Source organism: Salvelinus alpinus, chromosome 2 (genome assembly GCF_045679555.1).
Source record: "Salvelinus alpinus chromosome 2, SLU_Salpinus.1, whole genome shotgun sequence".
NCBI classification, from domain to species: domain Eukaryota; kingdom Metazoa; phylum Chordata; class Actinopteri; order Salmoniformes; family Salmonidae; genus Salvelinus; species Salvelinus alpinus.
This window is the reverse complement of record NC_092087.1, coordinates 436,191-461,580: the sequence shown is the minus strand read 5'-3', so window position 1 is coordinate 461,580 and position 25,390 is coordinate 436,191. Positions and strand designations below refer to the sequence as shown.

Here is a 25,390-nt window from a genome sequence, read left to right as displayed (position 1 = left end):
TATACTACAGTCTGAACTGACCCCCAGACTACAGAGAGATACTACAGTCTGAACTGACCCCAGACTACAGAGATACTACACAGAGATACTACAGTCTGAAATGACCACCAGACTACAGAGATACTACAGTCTGAACTGACCCCCAGACTACAGAGAGATACTACAGTCTGAACTGACCCCCAGACTACAGAGAGATACTACAGTCTGAACTGACCCCCAGACTACAGAGATACTACAGTCTGAACTGACCCCCAGACTACAGAGATACTACAGTCTGAACTGACCCCCAGACTACAGAGATACTACAGTCTGAACTGACCCCCAGACTACAGAGATACTACAGAGATACTACAGTCTGAACTGACCCCCAGACTACAGAGATACTACAGTCTGAACTGACCACCAGACTACAGAGATACTACAGTCTGAACTGACCACCAGACTACAGAGATACTACAGTCTGAACTGACCACCAGACTACAGAGAGATACTACAGTCTGAACTGACCCCCAGACTACAGAGAGATACTACAGTCTGAACTGACCCCCAGACTACAGAGATACTACACAGAGATACTACAGTCTGAACTGACCACCAGACTCCAGAGATACTACAGTCTGAACTGACCACCAGACTACAGAGAGATACTACAGTCTGAACTGACCCCCAGACTACAGAGATATACTAGTCTGAACTGACCCCCAGACTACAGAGATATACTACAGTCTGAACTGACCCCCAGACTACAGAGAGATACTACAGTCTGAACTGACCCCCAGACTACAGAGAGATACTACAGTCTGAACTGACCCCCAGACTACAGAGAGATACTACAGTCTGAACTGACCCCCAGACTACAGAGAGATACTACAGTCTGAACTGACCCCCAGACTACAGAGATACTACAGAGATACTAACTGACCCCCAGACTACAGAGATACTACAGTCTGAACTGACCCCCAGACTACAGAGATACTACAGTCTGAACTGACCCCCAGACTACAGAGATACTACAGTCTGAACTGACCCCCAGACTACAGAGATACTACAGTCTGAACTGACCACCAGACTACAGAGAGATACTACAGTCTGAACTGACCCCCAGACTACAGAGAGATACTACAGTCAGAACTGACCCCCAGACTACAGAGATACTACACAGAGATACTACAGTCTGAACTGACCCCCAGACTACAGAGATACTACAGTCTGAACTGACCACCAGACTACAGAGATACTACAGTCTGAACTGACCACCAGACTACAGAGATACTACAGTCAGAACTGACCCCCAGACTACAGAGATACTACAGTCTGAACTGACCACCAGACTACAGAGAGATACTACAGTCTGAACTGACCACCAGACTACAGAGATACTACAGTCTGAACTGACCCCCAGACTACAGAGATACTACAGTCTGAACTGACCACCAGACTACAGAGATACTACAGTCTGAACTGACCCCCAGCCTACAGAGATACTACAGAGATACTAAAGAGATACTACGGTCTGAACTGACCCCCAGACTACAGAGATACTACAGTCTGAACTGACCACCAGACTACAGAGAGATACTACAGTCTGAACTGACCCCCAGACTACAGAGAGATACTACAGTCAGAACTGACCCCCAGACTACAGAGATACTACACAGAGATACTACAGTCTGAACTGACCCCCAGACTACAGAGATACTACAGTCTGAACTGACCACCAGACTACAGAGATACTACAGTCTGAACTGACCACCAGACTACAGAGATACTACAGAGATACTACAGTCTGAACTGACCACCAGACTACAGAGATACTACAGTCTGAACTGAACCCCAGACTACAGAGATACTACAGTCTGAACTGACCGCCAGACTACAGAGATACTACAGAGATACTACAGTCTGAACTGACCCCCAGACTACAGAGATACTACAGTCTGAACTGACCCCCAGACTACAGAGATACTACAGTCTGAACTGACCCCCAGACTACAGAGATACTACAGTCTGAACTGACCCCCAGACTACAGAGATACTACAGTCTGAACTGACCCCCAGACTACAGAGATACTACAGTCTGAACTGACCCCCAGACTACAGAGATACTACAGTCTGAACTGACCCCAGACTACAGAGATACAACAGAGATACTACAGTCTGAGCTGACCCCCAGACTACAGAGATACTACAGTCTGAACTGACCCCCAGACTACAGAGATACTACAGAGATACTACAGTCTGAACTGACCCCCAGACTACAGAGATACTACAGTCTGAACTGACCCCCAGACTACAGAGATACTACAGTCTGAACTGACCCCCAGACTACAGAGATACTACAGTCTGAACTTACCACCAGACTACAGAGAGATACTAAAGTCAGAACTGACCCCCAGACTACAGAGATACTACACAGAGATACTACAGTCTGAACTGACCCCCAGACTACAGAGATACTACAGTCTGAACTGACCCCCAGACTACAGAGATACTACAGTCTGAACTGACCCCCAGCCTACAGAGATACTACAGTCTGAACTGACCCCCAGCCTACAGAGATACTACAGTCTGAACTGACCACCAGACTACAGAGATACTACAGTCTGAACTGACCCCCAGACTACAGAGATACTACAGAGATACTACAGTCTGAACTGACCACCAGACTACAGAGATACTACAGTCAGAACTGACCCCCAGACTATAGAGATACTACAGTCTGAACTGACCCCCAGACTACAGAGATACTACAGTCTGAACTGACCCCCAGAATACAGAGATACTACAGTCTGAACTGACCACCAGACTACAGAGAGATACTACAGTCTGAACTGACCCCCAGACTACAGAGAGATACTACAGTCAGAACTGACCCCCAGACTACAGAGATACTACACAGAGATACTACAGTCTGAACTGACCCCCAGACTACAGAGATACTACAGTCTGAACTGACCACCAGACTACAGAGATACTACAGTCTGAACTGACCACCAGACTACAGAGATACTACAGTCAGAACTGACCCCCAGACTACAGAGATACTACAGTCTGAACTGACCACCAGACTACAGAGAGATACTACAGTCTGAACTGACCACCAGACTACAGAGATACTACAGTCTGAACTGACCCCCAGACTACAGAGATACTACAGTCTGAACTGACCACCAGACTACAGAGATACTACAGTCTGAACTGACCCCCAGCCTACAGAGATACTACAGAGATACTAAAGAGATACTACAGTCTGAACTGACCCCCAGACTACAGAGATACTACAGAGATACTACAGAGATACTACAGTCTGAACTGACCACCAGACTACAGAGATACTACAGTCTGAACTGAACCCCAGACTACAGAGATACTACAGTCTGAACTGACCGCCAGACTACAGAGATACTACAGAGATACTACAGTCTGAACTGACCACCAGACTACAGAGATACTACAGTCTGAACTGACCCCCAGACTACAGAGATACTACAGTCTGAACTGACCCCCAGACTACAGAGATACTACAGTCTGAACTGACCCCCAGACTACAGAGATACTACAGTCTGAACTGACCCCCAGACTACAGAGATACTACAGTCTGAACTGACCCCCAGACTACAGAGATACTACAGTCTGAACTGACCCCAGACTACAGAGATACAACAGAGATACTACAGTCTGAGCTGACCCCCAGACTACAGAGATACTACAGTCTGAACTGACCCCCAGACTACAGAGATACTACAGAGATACTACAGTCTGAACTGACCCCCAGACTACAGAGATACTACAGTCTGAACTGACCCCCAGACTACAGAGATACTACAGTCTGAACTGACCCCCAGACTACAGAGATACTACAGTCTGAACTGACCCCCAGACTACAGAGATACTACAGTCTGAACTTACCACCAGACTACAGAGAGATACTACAGTCAGAACTGACCCCCAGACTACAGAGATACTACACAGAGATACTACAGTCTGAACTGACCCCCAGACTACAGAGATACTACAGTCTGAACTGACCCCCAGACTACAGAGATACTACAGTCTGAACTGACCCCCAGACTACAGAGATACTACAGTCTGAACTGACCCCCAGACTACAGAGAGATACTACAGTCTGAACTGACCCCCAGACTACAGAGAGATACTACAGTCTGAACTGACCCCCAGACTACAGAGAGATACTACAGTCTGAACTGACCCCCAGACTACAGAGAGATACTACAGTCTGAACTGACCCCCAGACTACAGAGAGATACTACAGTCTGAACTGACCCCCAGACTACAGAGAGATACTACAGTCTGAACTGACCCCCAGACTACAGAGAGATACTACAGTCTGAACTGACCCCCAGACTACAGAGAGATACTACAGTCTGAACTGACCCCCAGACTACAGAGAGATACTACAGTCTGAACTGACCCCCAGACTACAGAGAGATACTACAGTCTGAACTGACCCCCAGACTACAGAGAGATACTACAGTCTGAACTGACCCCCAGACTACAGAGATACTACAGTCTGAACTGACCCCCAGACTACAGAGATACTACAGTCTGAACTTACCACCAGACTACAGAGAGATACTACAGTCAGAACTGACCCCCAGACTACAGAGATACTACACAGAGATACTACAGTCAGAACTGACCCCCAGACTACAGAGATACTACACAGAGATACTACAGTCTGAACTGACCCACAGACTACAGAGATACTACAGTCTGAAATGACCCACAGACTACAGAGATACTACAGTCTGAACTGACCACCAGACTACAGAGAGATACTACAGTCTGAACTGACCACCAGACTACAGAGAGATACTACAGTCTGAACTGACCACCAGACTACAGAGAGATACTACAGTCTGAACTGACCACCAGACTACAGAGAGATACTACAGTCTGAACTGACCACCAGACTACAGAGATACTACAGTCTGAACTGACCACCAGACTACAGAGATACTACAGTCAGAACTGACCCCCAGACTACAGAGATACTACAGAGATACTACAGTCTGAACTGACCCCCAGACTACAGAGATACTACAGAGATACTACAGTCTGAACTGACCCCCAGAATACAGAGATACTACAGAGATACTACCGTCTGAACTGACCACCAGACTACAGAGATACTACAGTCTGAACTGACCCCCAGACTACAGAGAACCTACAGTCTGAACTGACCGCCAGACTACAGAGATACTACAGTCTGAACTGACCCCCAGACTACAGAGATACTACAGAGATACTACAGTCTAAACTGACCCCCAGACTACAGAGATACTACAGTCTGAACTGACCCCCAGACTACAGAGATACTACAGTCTGAACTGACCCCCAGACTACAGAGATACTAGGGTCTGAACTGACCCCCAGACTACAGAGATACTAGGGTCTGAACTGACCCCCAGACTACAGAGATACTAGGGTCTGACCTGACCCCCAGACTACAGAGATATTACGGTCTGAACTGACCCCCAGACTACAGAGATACTACGGTCTGAACTGACCCCCAGACTACAGAGATACTACGGTCTGAACTGACCCCCAGACTACAGAGATACTACGGTCTGAACTGACCCCCAGACTACAGAGATACTACAGAACTGACCCCCAGACTACAGAGATACTACGGTCTGAACTGACCCCCAGACTACAGAGATACTACAGAGATACTACAGTCTGAACTGACCCCCAGACTACAGAGATACTACAGTCTGAACTGACCACCAGACTACAGAGATACTACAGAGATACTACCGTCTGAACTGACCACCAGACTACAGAGATACTACAGTCTGAACTGACCGCCAGACTACAGAGATACTACAGTCTGAACTGACCCCCAGACTACAAAGATACTACAGAGATACTACAGTCTAAACTGACCCCCAGACTACAGAGATACTACAGTCTGAACTGACCCCCAGACTACAGAGATACTACAGTCTGAACTGACCCCCAGACTACAGAGATACTACAGTCTGAACTGACCCCCAGACTACAGAGATACTACAGTCTGAACTGACCCCCAGACTACAGAGATACTACAGTCTGAACTGACCCCCAGACTACAGAGATACTACAGTCTGAACTGACCCCCAGACTACAGAGATACTACAGTCTGAACTGACCCCCCAGACTACAGAGAGATACTACAGTCTGAACTGACCCCCAGACTACAGAGATACTACAGTCTGAACTGACCCCCAGACTACAGAGATACTACAGTCTGAACTGACCCCCAGACTACAGAGATACTACAGTCTGAACTGACCCCCAGACTACAGAGATACTACAGTCTGAACTGACCCCCAGACTACAGAGATACTACAGTCTGAACTGACCCCCAGACTACAGAGATACTACAGTCTGAACTGACCCCCAGACTACAGAGATACTACAGTCTGAACTGACCCCCAGACTACAGAGATACTACAGTCTGAACTGACCCCCAGACTACAGAGATACTACAGTCTGAACTGACCCCCAGACTACAGAGATACTACAGTCTGAACTGACCCCCAGACTACAGAGATACTACAGTCTGAACTGACCCCCAGACTACAGAGATACTACAGTCTGAACTGACCCCCAGACTACAGAGATACTACAGTCTGAACTGACCCCCAGACTACAGAGATACTACAGTCTGAACTGACCCCCAGACTACAGAGATACTACAGTCTGAACTGACCCCCAGACTACAGAGATACTACAGTCTGAACTGACCCCCAGACTACAGAGATACTACAGTCTGAACTGACCCCCAGACTACAGAGATACTACAGTCTGAACTGACCCCCAGACTACAGAGATACTACAGTCTGAACTGACCCCCAGACTACAGAGATACTACAGTCTGAACTGACCCCCAGACTACAGAGATACTACAGTCTGAACTGACCCCCAGACTACAGAGATACTACAGTCTGAACTGACCCCCAGACTACAGAGATACTACAGTCTGAACTGACCCCCAGACTACAGAGATACTACAGTCTGAACTGACCCCCAGACTACAGAGATACTACAGTCTGAACTGACCCCCAGACTACAGAGAGATACTACAGTCTGAACTGACCCCCAGACTACAGAGATACTACAGTCTGAACTGACCCCCAGACTACAGAGATACTACAGTCTGAACTGACCCCCAGACTACAGAGATACTACAGTCTGAACTGACCCCCAGACTACAGAGATACTACAGTCTGAACTGACCCCCAGACTACAGAGATACTACAGTCTGAACTGACCCCCAGACTACTACAGGAGGCGTGGAGAGTAGTGCACACACTTGAGAAAAACAATTAAAAGCATATACTTTTTACATCTAAACCAGTCTTGGAGTTATTAACATGTTAGTATTCATGTTGTGATGGTGCAAGGAGACTTACGTCTGGGCTTCCGGCACATTTTGTACAAGCAGCAGCAGGGACACACACAGCAACAGATTAAACTGATCATGAAGATGACAGCTGTCACTACGAATGACGAGATGGTCAAAGTGCTCATATTGCCACTGGAATAGAGAGAGAGACATACCATCAGTCAGTGAAACATACAGTGTATTTGGAAAGTATTCAGACCCCTTCCCCCCTTTCCACATTTTGTTACATTACAGCCTTATTCTAAAATGGATTAAATAAAAAATCAGTCTGAACACAATACCCCATAATGACAAAGTAACAACAGGTTTTTGGAAATTAACTTATTTAGATAAGTATTCAGACCTTTTACTATGAGACTCAAAATTGAGCTCAAGTGCATCCTGTTTCCATTGATCATCCTTGAGATGTTTCTACAACTTGATTGGACATGATTTGGAAAGGCACACACCTGTCTATATAAGGTCCCACAGTTGACAGTGCATGTCAGAGCAACAACCAAGCCATGAGGTCGAAGGAATTATCCGTAGAGCGCCGAGACACAGATCTGGGGAAAGGTCCCAAAAAATGTCTGCAGCATTGAAGGTCCCCAAGAACACAGTGGCCTCCATCATTCTGAAATGGAAGAAGTTCGGTACCACCAAGACTCTTCCCAGAGCTGGCCGCCCGGCCAAACTGAGCAATCGGGGAAGAAGGGCCTTGGTAAGGGAGGTGGAAAATGGCGCCGACAGAGGGATGCCTCGCTTCTAGCCCTTAGGAAACTTTATAGTATTTGTTTTTTTAAATTAATTATTTCTTACATTGTTAGCCCAGAAAATCGTATGTGTTATCCAATAGTTCTACCCGGCTGTATGTAATATCAGAGCGGCATCAACTTACCAGCACTACGACCAGGAATACGACCTTCCCGAAGCGGATCCGTTGTCCGCACCACCCAGGCCATTTGAACTGATTCCAGAGACCCAAAACAACGTCGCCGGAGAAAAGGGAGTCGGAGCGGTCTTCTAGTCAGAGGCACGCGCACCACCCACCGCTTCCGAGTATATTTCTCACTAATGTCCAGTCTCTAGATAACAAAGTTGAAGAGATCAGGGCAAAGGGTTGCTTTCCAAAGAGACATCAGAGATTGTAACATACTCTGTTTCAAGGAAACATGGCTCAATCGGGATACTCTGTCGGAGTCGGTACAGCCACCCGGATTCTCAGTACATCGCACCGACAGGGATAAACATCTCTCATCTCATCAGGAAGAAAGGTGAGGGTATATGTTTCACAATTGTAACAACATACAGGAACTCAAGTCCTTTTGTTCACCTGACCTAGAATTCCTCACAACCTAATGCCGACCGCATTGTCTCCCAAGAGAACTCTCTTTGGTTGTCACAGCCGTGTATATCCCCCCTCAAGCCAATACCACGACGGCCCTCAAGGATCTTCACTGGACTTCATGCAAACTGGAAACCACATATCCTGAGGCTGCATTTATTGTAGCTGCTGATTTTAAGAATTTGAGGAAAAGGATAACTAAATTCTATCAGCATATTGACTGTAGCACTTGCGCTGCTAAAACACTCAGCCACTGCTACTCTAACTTCCACAATGCATACAAGGCCCTCCACCGCCCTCCTTTCGGCAAATCTGACCACAACTCCATTTTGCTCCTCCCTTCCTATAGGCAGAAACTCAAAACAGGAAGCACCCATTCTAAAGACTATTCAACGCTGGTCTGACCAATCGGAATCCACGCTTCAAGATAGTTTTGATCATGCAGACTGGGATATGTTCCGGGTACCTTCTGAGAATAATATTGACGTGTACACTGAGACGGTTACTGATTTCATTAATAAATCCATCCAATCTGACAGAGTTTGAGAGGATCTGCAGTGAAGAATGGAGAAACTACCCAAATACAGGTGTGCCAAGCTTGTAGCGTCATACCCAAGAAGACTCGAGGCTGTAATCTCTGCCAAAGGTACTTCAACAAAGTACTGAGTAAAGGGTCTGAATACTTATGTAAATGTGATATTTCAGATGATTATTTTTTATAAATTTGCAAACATTTCTAAAAAAAAAACGTTTTTGCTTTGTCATTATGGGGTATTGTGTGTAGATTGAGGAGAAGAAAAAAAAAGGTCATTAATTTTAGCTTGCTATGTAGGGTGACACCCAGCAGTTAGCCTCTTCAACATGCTCAAAAGCCACATTATTCAATAATAGATCCAGATGAGGTTTAGTGTTGAGCAAGTGATTTGTCCACAAAAATGATGCTTTTAGTTTGACATATTTAGCACATTCTGAATCTGACCGGAGCTCTATATTAAGGGTGTCAGTTGTTTTATTGTACTGAACTGTTACAGCCAACGTGTACACTGTTGAGTTATCAGCGTTCATGGACACACAGGTTTTATTCAAGGTCAGCGGAAGGTCATTAGTAAAAACAAACAAACAAAATGGTCCAATTGGATAGGCAACTGTCCAAGGCTGCACTGAAGTCTAACAAAACAGCTCCCACAGTCTTATCACTTTCTTTCAGCGAATCATCAGTCATTTGTGTCGGTGCTGAGAATGTCGATTGCCCTTCCCTATGAGCATGCTGAAAGTCTGTTTTTAAATTTGTTTTCTGTAAAATGACGTACTTGGTCGAACACGATTTTAAAAACAGAAGTTTGCTAACCTCCAGGCTGATTGAACCATTAAAAATGTGCTTTTCAGCGGAATGACCTTTGACTCCCTCCAGGCCTGAGGACACACTATCTTCTAGGCTTAGATTGAAGATGTGGCAAATAGGAGTCAATGTATTCTGCTGCCAACCTCAGTAATTTACCATCCAGGTAGTCGGTTCCAGGTGGTTTGTCCTTATTTATAGATAGGTGAACAAATGGTTGCTATTCCACACTAACTGCGGAATTCATATCTACAGTGTTCTTCTTTCATAATTTGGTCCGTTATGCATTTCTTAATTTATTTTCACTTTATTTAAACTAGGCAACTCAGTTAAGAACAAATTCAAATTTACAATGACGGCCTAGGAATATGCATAACTATGAAGGCTCAGCGTTTGTTGTTTGCATGGCATGCTTAAGTTTGCTAATCTTGTCAACAACAAAAAAGTTAAAAAAGGTAGTTGGCAAATATCAAAGAGTTTTGTTCTGAATGAGCCATCTGCCTCAGTGAAGGATGGAGTTGAGTTAGCTTTTCATTTAAAGTACTTTTTACTATCAAAAAGCTCCATTCTTTCTTCTATCATTCCATAGTTTCTCCTTTTTGTTTAGTTACGTGATTTCTCAATGTACTGTAATGTTTGCCAGTCTGCTGTGTTGTCAATGACTTATTTGCTATTCCCTTTTTCCTCATCCCTCTTAGCAAACATTTTTTTCAATTCATCCTCTATACATGGGGATTTGGCAGTTGTAACAGTCAGTTTCTTGATAGGCTCTTACCTGTCCAGGCTCTTACCTGTCCAGGCTCTTACCTGTCCACTAATCAGAAGAAGCAACTTCAAGTGCAGCGTTAGGACGTTCCACATTACGCTCATCAGACCAACAAAATATTTTTCACGTCTTCAACATAGGAATAATTTTGCAAAAACCTCTCGTATGATCGCTCATACACTATTTTAGGTCTCGTCTTTGGATCTCCTAGATACGGCTGTTATATTATGATCGCTACATTCGATAGGTGTGGACACTGCTTTAGAGCAGATTTCTGCAACATGGTTGGAAGTTTTAATGTCCAGTAAAATGTCTTTATTGCCTCTAAACACAACAATGCAGTAATCAATATCAACGTGGCACTAAAGATAACATGCAATGTAGAACAAAAAACACACCAGAAATGTAAATAACAGCAGGATATATGATCAAATGAGTAGCAGCAGAGTATATGATGGTGTGTGTGTGTGTGTGTGTGTGTGTGTGTGTGTGTGTGTGTGTGTGTGTGTGTGTGTGTGTGTGTGAGAGAGAGAGTCAGTGTGTAGTGTTCTGTGAGTGTGCATAGAGACAGTGCAAAAATAAAATACAACGGTCAACTCAGACAGTCCAGGTAGCCATTTTGTTATCTATTAAACAGTCTTACGGCTTGGGGATAGAAGCTGTTCAGGAGCCTGCTGGTGTCAGACTTGATGCTCTGGTACCGCTTGCCGTGTGGAAGCAGAGAGAACAGTCCTCAGCCCAGTACACCACTGGAGCCGAGCTCCCTGCCATCCAGGATCTCTATCAGGCAGCGCGAAATTAAGGGCCGGGAAAATAGTTAAGACTCCAGCCACACAAGCCATAGAGTCCATACCACCCTCTGTAGCGTCCATGCGATCGAGGACGGTGCTGTTGCCATACCAGGCGGTGATGTAGCCAGTCAAGATCCTCTCAAATGGTGCAGCTGTAGAACTTTGAGGATTTGAGGGCCCAAACCTTTTCTTCAACCTCCTCACGACTGTGTGCGTATGTGGACCATTTTAATTACTTAGCGATTTGGACACCGAGGCACTTGAAGCTCGAAACCCTCACCACTGCAGCCCCGTGGATGAAGTCGTGAGTGAACAGGAAGTACAGCAAGGGACTAAGCACACACACCTGTGGGGCCCCCCGTGTTAAGGGTCAGCGTGGCAGAGGTGTTGTTGCCTACCCTCACCACCTTGGGTCGGCCCGTCAGGAAGTCCCGGATCCAGTTGCGGAGGGAGGTGTTCAGTCCCAGGGTCCTAACTCATCTGTGGGGTTGATGAGGGTGGTCTAGTCTTTGTGCATTTCTTTTTCGACTGAGGTTGTGACAGAGCCCACATCTACTGAAAGGGGCGATTCATTACTGATCTGACCTCAGCTTGGTCGGAAAGAGGAAAGGAAGGCGGGGGTGTTGTTGAGGTTGACACCATAACAGAATGTCAAACAACAACCAGGCTAATGTGTTGGTGGCTCGGGGGGTTCAGCTGTAGTACAATACAGAGACTGCCCATGTTCTTCAGGTCTCAGACAAGCTTAGTACATAATCCCAGTACACTGAACTACCTGGTCAGTGGTTATATCTCGAGTCAGTCCCAAAATGGTACCCAATTCCCTATATAGTACACTACTTTTAACCAGAGCCCTATGGGGCATAGGGTGCCATTTGATTTGGGACATCGTTTTTTGTCCTCCTACCTGAATATGCAGTGGTCCTGTTCTGACTCACTCAGACTGAGGGACGGGATACTGCAGCAGTATCTATTGTCACACGTTCCACAGCACCACTGGTATGTACTGCAGTCCCGTTTGGTCTGGTAATGGCCGAAGGCATTTAGGTAGGCTTCACAGTCCTCTCCAGCTGGGTAGAAAAGATAAATACATTATAGGTTGGGAGTTGGACACAGGTGGGTAGAAAATACATTATAGGTTGGGAGTTGGACACAGGTGGGTAGAAAATACATTATAGGTTGGAAATTGGACACAGCTGGGTAGAAAATACATTATAGGTTGGAATTGGACACAGCTGGGTAGAAAATACATTATAGGTTGGAAATTGGACACAGCTGGGTAGAAAATACATTATAGGTTGGAATTGGACACAGCTGGGTAGAAAATACATTATAGGTTGGAAATTGGACACAGCTGGGTAGAAAATACATTATAGGTTGGAATTGGACACAGCTGGGTAGAAAATACATTATAGGTTGGAAATTGGACACAGCTGGGTAGAAAATACATTATAGGTTGGGAGTTGGACACAGCTGGGTAGAAAATACATTATAGGTTGGGAGTTGTGTTCGAAAGACACACAGCAACAACAACGTTGACAGATATAGAACAACAGAGTTATTGGTGAAGGTAGCCTGATGCCAGATACGTTTGTGCCATCATGCCACTCCTTGCCAAAGAGTAGCAAAGTGGCACAAACAGACTGGAGCCCAGGCTGATGATGATGGCTCTACAAGTTCGATATTAGTTAACTTTTAGAAAGTTGGAAATGATCTGAAGCCTAAAAAAAAAATGGAGGTTGATACTCATACAGCCACCAGAGGGCACTGTGACGTTCATGACGTGGCGGGTAGAAGAATAGCTGGCCTTCACACAAAATCGGGCGCAAAGACAGTTATAAAACGAGTAACTCTCTTGACCAAATGCCCTCACAATACGCATATTTCATCATTTAACATTACACAGGAATGAGGTGAAAGCAATGACTGTATATGTAAATACGACATGGAAGCAGAATTTATTTTCCTTATTTTTAGCTAGTTAGTGACAAGCTAACGTAGCATGCATTCCAACCAGCTTAACTACACAAGTCAAGTTATTGTTCGTCACCCAATAACAGGTGACAGGCAGTGGATATTGCAAAAAAAATAATGATAGTTAACTAGCTAGCTAGATCATACTTCAGCAAATTCTACATTCAATCGTGTTTTGACAGTGACAGAACATATAGTCCAGGGCCCTTAGCATCAAAAAGTGCTGAAACCGTTACAGAGCGGAATAAAGCATCAGTTTTGGGATGCTTTAATTGATATTAGAAAGGGTGCCGCAAAAATTGGGGCATGGCACCCCTATTATAATTTTTCGGTACATAATCCAATATGGCCGCCAATAATTAATCACATTATGGAAAGGTGATATTACTGTTGAATTGTTTTAGTTTATAATACAAATCTTAAGTATTTGTGAGAAGTGGACCAGTATTCGACAATATGCCGTTATATTTACTAAGTAACCTACTTACAGTTGCAGAAATACCCTGGAAACTACTACATGAATCACCTCAACAAAATGTCTTCAAAATAAATATATATTTAAAAAAAAAAACGAAAGGTTGCTGGATTGAATCCCCGAGCTGATAAGGTAAAAATCTGTCGTTCTGCCCTAATGTTCCCAAGTAGGCCGTCATTGTAAATAAGAATTGTTTCTTGCCTACATAAATAAAAAAGGTTAAATAAAACATTTAAAAATTGTGAAGCGCAGGATGACTCATAACCCACAGTCCCCTATAACGGGTCGGGCAGGTTTAGGGAATTATAAATGTGTAATTCTTGCGCGATTCATTATCTACAGACTACATTGAGGTTCTATCAATTGATTATTTTTTTATATCGGGTGTTCGTGCTGACTACACCGGGCATGCGCCATCATGTTGATTGTGCCCATACACACCAGACGCGATCATGAAACGCAGGTTAAAATATCAACTGTGAACCAACTATATTATTTATAGTCGTGCCGGTCGGTGTCACTATAGTAAGGATTGGTTGAAGTTCAATGTTAAATTCAAATCTCCCTACTATCATATCTAAGCCAACATGACACAAATCGATGAAAATTTCACAAAATCAACTTAATTTGGAGGTACACAGCACACTCCCCAACTCTCGTCATGAGCCGCTCGGCCGTTATAGAGAACAACATACCGGATTTTTAACAGGGTGGTTAGCTTTAGGAAGAAAAAAATCTAAATAATTCTTGCTTCGATCTAGCTCAATATCTAGAAGTCGGATAGGAATGAGACCACAGCGTCCTTAAAGTTACACCTGCCACCTTTCGGACTGAATACGTTTGTAGGGGTAAAAGTTTTGGTAAAATGTAGAATTTAAACATCTCTCTCACGTGCTAAACTTCAGTCCATTAAGAACCAAAGATGTGCTAACTTTTTGTAGCATTTCTGACAATGCCAACATATTTTATAGCCGAAGCACAGATTTCTAAACACCAGGTCTGTTGCTCAACAACAAAACAGCTGCTTGCACCAGGCTGCCAGTCATAAGAATGTGAACAAACCTAGGCTACAGTAGACAGCTGGCTGTAAGGTGGTATTCAAGCTGAGATTAATCAAATGCAAACATATTTTTTATTAGCTAGCTAGCTAATGTTAGGTTGCTTGTCCAAAGTCCAGCAGCTAGCCTCTGTAGTTAGCTAACACCAGTAGTCAACTGAAAGCTAGCTAGCTAACGAACAGGCAAAGAATGGTAGCTAGCCAATAAATGTGTTTTTCTTTTGATTAGCTAGCTAACATAACACCAGTCAGATGATAGCTAATGTTGGCTAGGTAGCTAACCAAAAAAGCAAGGAAAGCTAGCTATATTTTGCCAAGTAAGGTTTTTAATGAGGCTTAAGTCATAATGTGTAAACTGCTGAACTAGACATTTGCATGTAATCAAATATGCACAAATAACCCCAACAAGACTACCACAACTCAGTGTTGAGTGGCTGGGATAAAAAATAAAATAGGACAAAACAAACATCACGACAAGAGAGACACCATAACACAACATAAAGAGAGACCTATGACAACATAGCATGGCAGCAACACATGTCAACAACACAACATGGAAGCAGCACTACATGGTAGCAGCACAAAACATGGTACAAACATTGGGCACAGACAACAGCACAAAGGGCAAGAAGGTAGAGACAACAATACATCACGCGAAGCAGCCACAACTGTCAGTAAGAGTGTCCATGATTGAGTCTTTGAATAAAGAGATGGAGATAAAACTGTCCAGTTTGAGTGTTTGTTGCAGCTCGTTCCAGTCGCTAGCTGCAGCGAACTGAAACGAGGAGCGACCCAGGGATGTGTGTGCTTTGGGGACCTTTAACAGAATGTGACTAGCAGAAAGGGTGTTGAGGGCTGGAGGATGAGGGCTGCAGTAGATATCTCAGATGGGGGAGTGAGGCCTAAGAGGGTTTTATAAATAAGCATCAACCAGTGGGTCTTGCGACGTGTATACAGCTGAAGTTGGAAGTTAACATACACTTAGGTTGGAGTCATTAAAACTTGTTTTTCAATCACTCCCCAAAAGTATTGTTAACACACTATAGTTTTGGCAAGTCGGTTAGTGTGCATCTACTGTGTGCATCTACTGTGTGCATGACACGTCATTTTTCCAACAATTGTTTACTGACAGATTATCACAATTCCAGTGGATCAGAAGTTTCCATACACTAAGTTGACTGTGCCTTTAAACAGCTTGGAAAATTCCAGAAAATGATGCCATGGCTTTAGAAGCTTCTGATAGGCTAATTGACATAATTTGAGTCAATTGAAGGTGTACTTGTGGATGTATTTCAAGGCCTACCTTCAAACTCAGTGCCTCTTTGCTTGACATCATGGGAAAATCAAAAGAAATCAGCCAAGATCTCAGAAAAAAAATTGTAGACCTCCAAAAGTTTGCTTCATCCTTGGGAGCAATTTCCAAACGCCTGAAGGTACCACGTTCATCTGTACAAACAATAGTATGCAAGTATAAACACCATAGGATCATGCAGCCGTCATACCGCTCAGGAAGGAGACGCGTTCTGTCTCCTAGAGATGAACGTACTTTGGTTCAAAAAGTGCAAATCAATCCCAGAACAACAGCAAAGGACCTTGTGAAGATGCTGGAGGAAACAGGTAAAAAAGTATCTATATCCACAGTAAAATGAGTCCTATATCGACATAACCTGAAAGGCCGCTCAGCAAGGAAGAAGTCACTGCTCCAAAACCGCCATAAAAAAAAGCCAGACTACGGTTTGCAACTGCACATGTGGACAAAGATCATACTTTTTGGGGAAATGTACTCTGGTCTGATGAAACAAAAATAGAACTGTTTGGCCATAATGACCATCGTTATGTTTGGAGGAAAAAGGGGGATGCTTGCAAGCTGAAGAACACCATCCCAACAGTGAAGCACAGGGGTGGCAGAATCATGTTGTGGGGGTGCTTTGCTGCAAGAGGGACTGGTGCACTTCACAAAATAGATGGCGTCATGAGGGAGGAAAATGATGTGGATACATTGAAGCAACATCTCAAGACATCAGTCAGCAAGTTTAAGCTTGGTCGCTAATGGGTCTTCCAAATGGACAATGATCCCAAGCATACTCCCAAAGTTGTGGAAAAATTACTTAAGGACAACAAAGTCAGGGTATTGGAGTGACCTGAATCCTATAGAAAGATTGTGGGCAGAACTGAAAAAGTGTGTGCGAGCAAGGAGGCCTACAAAACCTGACTCAGTTACACCAGCTCTGTCAGGAGGAATGGGCCAAAATTCACCCAACTTATTGTGGGAAGCATGTGGAAGGCTACCCGAAACGTTTGACCCAAGTTAAACAATGTAAAGGCAATGCTACCAAATACTAATTGAGTGTATGTAAACTTCTGACCCACTGGGAATGTGATGAAAGAAATAAAAGCTGAAATAAATCATTTTCTCTACTACTATTATTATTATTTTTATTTAACCTTTATTTAACCAGGTAGGCTAGTTGAGAACAAGTCCTCATTTACAATTGCGACCTGGCCAAGATAAAGCAGAGCAGAGCGACACAAACAACAACAGAGTTACACATGGAGTAAACAAACATACAGTCAATAATACCATTTTTTAAAAGTCTATATACAGTGTGTGAAAATGAGGTAAGAAAAGGGGCGTTAAGGCAATAAATAGGCCATAGTGGCAGAAGATGAGTGTGCAAGGGGTGCAAAGGAGCAAAATAAATCAAATAAATAACAGTATGGGGGATGAGGTAGTAGGATGGGATGTTTACAGGTGCAGTGATCTGTGAACTGTTCTGACAGCTGCAGCTTAAAGTTAGTGAGAGAGATATGAGTCTCCAACTTCAGTGATTTTTGCAGTTCGTTCCAGTCATTGGCAGCAGAGAACTGGAAGGAAAGGCGGCCAATTGGGGAATTTGCTTTGAGGGTGACCAGTGAGATATACCTGCTGGAGCGCGTGCTACGGTGGGTGCTGCTATGGTGACCAGTGAGCTGAGAGAAGGCGGGGCTTTACCTAGCAAAGACTTGTAGATGACCTGGAGCCAGTGGGTTTGGCGACGGATATGAAGTGATGGCCAGCCAACGATCGCCGAAGTCAAGGATCGGTAGGATAGTCAGTTTTACGAGGGTATGTTTGGCAGCATGAGTGAAGGATGCTTTGTTGCGAAATAGGAAGCCAATTCTAGATTTAAATTTGGATTGGAGATGCTTACTGTGAGTCTGGAAGGAGAGTTTACAATCTAACCAGACACCTAGGTATTTGTAGTTGTCCACATATTCTAAGTCAGAACCGTCCAGAGTATTGATGCTGGACGGGTGAGCAGGTGTGGGCAGCGATCGGTTGAAGAGCATGCATTTAGTTTTACTTGCATCTAAGAGCAGTTGGAGGCCACGGAAGGAGAGTTGTATGGCATTGAAGCTCGTCTGGAGATTAGTTAACACAGTGTCCAAAGAAGGGCCAGAAGTATACAGAATGGTGTCATCTGCGTAGAGGTGGATCAGAGAATCACCAGCAGCAAGAGCCACATCATTGATGTATACAGAGAAAAGAGTCGGCCTGAGAATTGACCCTGTGGCACCCCCGTAGAGACTGCCAGAGGCCTGGACATCAGGCCCTCCGATTTGACACACTGAACTTTATCAGAGAAGTAGTTGGTGAACCAGGCGAGGCAGTCATTTGAGAAACCAAGGCTGTCGAGTCTGCCGATAAGAATGTGGTGATTGACAGAGTCGAAAGCCTTGGCCAGGTCGATGAATATGGCTGCACAGTATTGTCTTTTATCTATGGCGGTTATGATATCGTTTAGTACCTTGAGCGTGGCTGAGGTGCACCCATGACCAGCTCAGAAACCAGATTGCATAGCGGAGAAGGTAGGGTGGGATTCGAAATGGTTGGTGATCTGTTTGTTAACTTGGCTTTCCAAGACCTTAGAAAGACAGGGTAGGATAGATATAGGTCTGTAGCAGTTTGGGTCTAGAGTGTCTCCCCCTTTGAAGAGGGGGATGACCGTGGCAGCGTTCCAATCTTTGGTGATCTCAGACGATAAGAAAGAGAGGTTGAACAGGCTAGTAATAGGGGTTGTAACAATTGTGGCGGATAATTGTAGAAAAAAAGGGTCCAGATTGTCTAGCCCGGCTGATTTGTAGGGGTCCACATTTTGCAGCTCTTTCAGAACATCAGCTATCTGGATTTGGGTGAAGGAGAAATGGGGGAGGCTTGGGCGAGTTGCTGTGTGGGGTGCAGGGCTGTTGACCGGGGTTGGGGTGGCCAGGTGGAAAGCATGGCCAGCTGTAGAAAAATGCTTATTGAAATTCTCGATTATCGTAGATTTATCGTGGGGAGGAGGTGCTCTTATTCACCACGGACTTTAAGGTGTACCAAACCTTTTTGGAATTAGTGCTACAGGATGCACATTTCTGTTTGAAAAAGCTAGCCTTAGCTTTCCTAACTGCCTGTGTATATTGGTTCCTAACTACCCTGAAAAGTTGCATATTGCGGGGGCTGTTCGATGCAAATGCAGTACGCCACAGGATATTTTGTGCTGGTCAAGGGCAGTCAGGTCTGGAGTGAACCGAAGGCTATATCTGTTCCTGGTTCTACATTTTTTGAAAGGGGCATGCTTATTTAAGATGGTGAATAAGGCATTTTTAAAGAATAACCAGGCATCCTCTACTGTTGGTATGAGGTCAATATCCTTCCAGGATACCCGGGCCAGGTCGATTAGAAAGACCTGCTCGCTGAAGTGTTTTAGGGAGCGTTTGACAGTGATGAGGGGTGGTCGTTTGACCGCAGACCCATTACGGATGCAGGCAGTGATCGCTGAGATCCTGGTTGAAAACAGCAGAGGTGTATTTGGAGGGCAGGTTGGTTAGGATAATATCTATGAGGGTGCCCATGTTTACGGATTTAGGGTTGTACCTGGTGGGTTCTTTGATGATTCGTGTGAGATTGAAGGCATCTAGCTTAGATTGTAGGACGGCCGGGGTGTTAAGCATATCCCAGTTTAGGTCACCTAACAGCATGAGCTCTGAAGATAGATGGCGGGCAATCAATTCACATATGGTGTCCAGGGCACAGCTGGGGGCAGAGGGTGGTCTATAACAAGCAGCAACGGTGAGAGACTTGTTTCTGGAAAGGTGGATTTTAAAAGAAGAAGCTCAAATTGTTTGACATTCTTAAAATAAAGTGGTGATCCTAACTGACCTAAGACAGGGAATTTTTACTAGGATTAAATGTCAGGAATTGTGAAAAACTGAGTTAAAATGTATTTGGCTAAGGTGAATGTAAACTTCCAACTTCAACTGTACATAGATGACCAGTTTACAGAGGAATATAGTGTGCAGCAGCTAGTCTTCCTGGGGAAGCAAAATTAATATACAATTTTAAAAACATTACAATGCATTCACAGATTTCACAACACACTGTGTTCCCTCTGGCCCCTACCACATATCTACAGTACTAGATCCATGTGTATGTGTGTATGTTATCGTGTGTGTGTGTATGCATGTGTCTGTGCCTATGTTTGTGTTGCTTCACAGTCCCCGCTGTTCCATAAAGATGTTTTTTTAAATGTTTTTTAAATCTAATTTTACTGCTTGCATCAGTTACTTGATGTGGAATAGAGTTCCATGTAGTCATGGCTCTATGTAGTACTGTGTGCCTCCCATAGTCTGTTCTGGACTTGGAGGCTGTGAAGAGACCTCTGGTGGCATGTCTTGTGGGGTATGTATGGGTGTCTGAGCTGTGTGCCAGTAGTTTAGACAGACAGCTCGGTACATTCAACATAATACCTCTCATAAATAAAAGTAGTGATGAAGTCAATCTCTCCACCACTTTGAGCCAGGAGAGATTGACATGCATATTATTAAATGTTTGCTCTCCGTGTACATTTAATGGCCAGCCGTGCTGCCCTGTTCTGAGACAATTGCAACTTTCCTAAGTCCCTCTTTGTAGCACCTGACAACACGACTGAGAAATAGTCCAGGTGCGACAGAACTGGGGCCTGTAGGACCTGCCTTGTTGATAGTGTTGTCAAGGCAGAGCTGTGCTTTATTATGGACAGACTTCTCCCCATCTTATCTACTGTTGTATCAACATTTTGACCATAACAGCTTAGAACCCAGGGTTACTCCAAGCAGTTCAGTCACCTCAACTTGCTCAATTTCCACATTATTCATTATGAGATGTAGTTGAGGTTTAGGGTTCAGTGGGTGTTTTGTCCCAAATACAATGTTTTTCATTTTCGAAATATTTAGGACTAACTTATTCCTTGCCACCCATTCTGAAACAAACTGCAGCTCTTTGTTAAGTGTTGCAGTCATTTTAGTCGCTGACGTGTATAGTGCTGAGTCATCCGCATACATAGATACACAGCCAGAGGCATGTCGTTAGTAAAGATTGTAAAAAGTAAGGGGCCTAGACAGCTGCCCTGGGGAATGCCTATTCATGAATTGATTCACAGGTAAATAGTAATGTGCTCTAAACCACTCTGGTGAAAAAAGTTGTTGCCCTGTCTCCAATCGTACACTGGGAGAACCTATTCAAGTAAGTAAATAGATTTCGAAAATGTAAAAAAAGGCAACTTTACATGGCTGGGATAACCTATTCAAGTTCGTAAATACATTTCGAAAATGTTTTAAAAAAAAGGCAACTTTACAGCTAGCTAGGGGAATTAAATATCACCTAACTTGATGCATGTATTATTGTAAATCAAAAACAAAAACTCCAAATGTATTTGCTAGCTAAACAGCCACAGATAGCAACTCCAGCTGTCAAATAAGGGAGAGCAGGTTATTCTGGATAGGGCTGGTACTTTTGTGTAGTTCTAGTCCCTAGAAAGAAATGAAAAAGATACGAGTAACATGTGATGTTTTCTGTCCTCAGATACAGAGAGTTATGAAAGCATGTCTGCAGATGAGGTCCCAATGAAGAACAGCGGTTCTCAGTCCTGGGGTATACATTTCTGTTTCTGCCTTAGCACTGCACAGCTGACTTAAATTATCAATTTATCATCAAGCTTCAAGTGGTATTTATGTATTCATTTGTGATGCTATCCTTGATATGATCTTTCTGTTGTCACATGCATGTATCTATCCAACGTTATATCCTGATTTGTTATCAGGGATACTATACTTTAGTAATCAACAATGACCTGGTGATGTAAAAGTCAAATAATGACATTATCTTACATATTCCTACAGATACCTTGCAACTGGAGATTCCGACAAAACGATTGCCTACAGTTACCGTGTAGGGCAATGCACGGTTGGGTGCATTGCTGCGAGTGTTACCAGGGCCATTTGGGACTGCCTCGTAGGGGAATTCAGGCGTGTGTCCTGCATAACTTCATGAGGATGGAAAGGAGGATCAGGAGGGGACCTGCAGTTGTCCGCCGTGCGCCAGAGGAGAGGTTTGCTGCTCTGCAGGATGTTACCAGGATGGGACCTGCAGTTGTCCGCCGTGCGCCAGAGGAGAGGTTTGCTGCTCTGCAGGATGTTACCAGGATGGGACCTGCAGTTGTCCGCCGTGCGCTAGAGGAGAGGTTTGCTGCTCTGCAGGATGTTGCCAGGATGGGGTCAACAAGGCAGCACCTCCTACTTCTTCGAGGAGGATGCTGTTACCTGGCAACACCTTGTGTCATAGACTACACTATGCACAACCAAAATACTATTTTTAAAACGAGCCACCCACATTGCAATAAGCATTCTTCCATTTACTTAGCTAAATTAGTGCATTCGGAAAGTATTCAGACCCCTCGACTTTTTCAAAATGTTGTTACGTTACAGCCTTACTCTAAAATGGAATAAATAAAAACATTTCCTCATCCACACACAACCCCATAATGACAAATCAAAAACAGGTTGACATTTTTGCAAATGCATAAATAAAAAAATACCTTATTTATATAAGTATTCAGACCCTTTGCTATGAGACTCAAAATTGAGCTCAGGTGCTTCCTGTTTCCATTGATCATCCTTGATGTTTCTACAACTCGATTGGAATCCACCTGTGGTAAATTCAATTGATTGGACATGGTTTGGAAAGGCACACACCTGTCTATATAAGGTCCCACAGTTGACAGTGCACGTCAGAGCAAAAACCAAGCCATGAGGTCAAAGGAATTGTCCGTAAAGCTCCGAGACAGGATTGTGTCGAGGCACAGATCTGGAGAAGGGACCCCGAAAAAATTCTGAAGCATTGAAGGTCCCCAAGAACACACAGTGGCCTCCATTATTCTTAAATGGAAGAAGTTTGGAACCACCAAGACTCTTCCTAGAGCTGGCCGCCCGGCCAAACTGAGCTATCGGGGGGGAGAAGGGCCTTGGTCAGGGAGGTGGCCAAGAACCCAATGGTTACTGATAGAGCCCCAGAGTTCCTCTGTGGAGATGGGAGAACCTTCAAGAAGGACAACCATCTCTGCAGCACTCTACCAATCAGGCCTTTATGGTAGAGTGGCCAGACAGAAACCACTCCTCAGTAAAAGCCAGATGACAGCCCACTTGGAGTTTGCCAAAAGGCACCTAAAGACTTCCAGACCATAAGAACCAAGATACTCTGGTCTGATTTAGTAGCTAGGACAGGCAAACCCCATACTATTGTGGAGGACTTAATTCTTCCTGCTGCCGCAGATATGGCTGGGACAATGCTTGGGGAAAAAGCCAAAAAAACTATACAGACAATGACTTACAGACAATGATATCAAACAACACTGTTTCACGACGCTTCAGTGACATGGCAGGAGATGTTTTGAAACAATTACTGCTTCACATACAAGCCAGTGAATTATATGAGTTACAGCTGGATGAGTCAACACACGTGGCGGGCCTGGCACAGCTCCTGGTATTTGTCCTTTACGTTTATGGGGGGGGGGGTCAATTAAGGAAGTCATCCTCTTCTGCAAACTACTGGAAACCAGGAGAGGATATTTTTAAAGTACTGGACAGCTTTGTGACATCAAATGGACTTTGGTAGTCAAGATGTGTTGGTATCTGTACTGATGGAGCAAAAGCCATGACAGGGAGACATAGTGGAGTGGTTACGTGGCACACTGGAGCATCCACTGAGAGGCTCTTGCTGCCAAGGGAATGCCTGACAGCTTGAAAGACGTTTTGGACACTACAGTGAAAATGGTTAACTTTGTTAAAGCAAGGCCCCTGAACTATCGTGTATTTTCTGCACTACGCAATGATAAGGGCAGCGACCATTTAACATTTTATAGCGAAGCACCTGAGTGAGCTGGGTGCGCAATTACGCAGGTACTTGTTCGAAACGGACGACACAAACAACTGGATTCGTTATCTCTTTCATGCCCTGCCTCCAGTCCACTTACTGATAACTGCACAAGAGATTCTAATTGAAATTGCAACAAGTGGTTCTGTGAAAAATTGATAAGGAAATATGTTTTAATTGTGTCTTAATAAATGATTAGAATATTACACTCCTGAAACCATAAGTCTGAAACCATGTGATTGTATGAAATTGATTAGAATCATTCGATTATTATAATACTGTGTGTGGTTTTAGTCAGGGGAATAATAATATATCCTGGAGTATAGTTCTTAGTCAGAATCAACGTTTTGGGGACAATGTGTCTAGTATTTTGATAACAGACTGTCTGTCTGAGCCAGATTCAGGGCCGACCTTGGCTGGGACACTGAGAACTTCCCAGTCCCAGGTCTCTCCCTATCTTAGGGGAGGGCAGGAAGACGCTATTCTCACCCCTAAACTCTATTGGCGGGCGGATACTTGATGGTTTGTGTGGAAGTATGTGTGTCACTATAAATTGAAAGTCTGTGTACTGTGCACGTCAGAACGTTCCGTGAATAAACATTTAACTATTGTAGACTGGGCCTCTGTCTGTTTCATTTCTATCAGTATCATACAAATCCTGATAGCGCAGACTGAGTAATTAAATTGAATTGGTTAATGAACAGGAGAACATAATTCTCATAACAAAAATGAATTTAAATCAGAAGCCACTGCCAGGTTTCTGATAGGGCTGCGCTCAGAGTATCCTGCATTGGCAAATCACGCTGTTAAGACACTGATGCCCTTTGCAACCACGTACCTATGTGAGAGTGGATTCTCGGCCCTCACTAGCATGAAAACTAAATACAGGCACAGACTGTGTGTGGAAAATGATTTAAGACTGAGACTCTCTCCAATACAACCCAACATTGCAGAGTTATGTGCATCAATTTAAAGCACACCCTTCTCATTAACCTGTGGTGAGTTATTTACAATTTTCAAGAAACAAATACGGTTTTGTATG

General features: G+C 44.1%; 1 protein-coding gene and 1 long non-coding RNA gene across 2 annotated transcripts in view; one reads left to right on the top strand and one right to left on the bottom strand.

The window, feature by feature from the left end:
* LOC139552593 (protein shisa-4-like) overlaps window positions 1-25,390 on the bottom strand; it is a 37,285-nt gene that overhangs the window by 5,609 nt on the left and 6,286 nt on the right. The window contains exons 2-3 of the mRNA XM_071364466.1: window positions 12,542-12,704; window positions 7,422-7,546 (exon numbers count right to left, since the gene is read on the bottom strand). Coding sequence (XP_071220567.1) covers window positions 7,422-7,546; window positions 12,542-12,704 — 288 coding nt within the window. The remainder of the gene's footprint in view (window positions 1-7,421; window positions 7,547-12,541; window positions 12,705-25,390) is intronic.
* On the top strand, window positions 19,003-24,961 carry LOC139552587 (uncharacterized). Its single transcript, XR_011670454.1, has 2 exons — window positions 19,003-22,071; window positions 22,320-24,961. It is a non-coding gene; the product is annotated as an uncharacterized lncRNA (long non-coding RNA).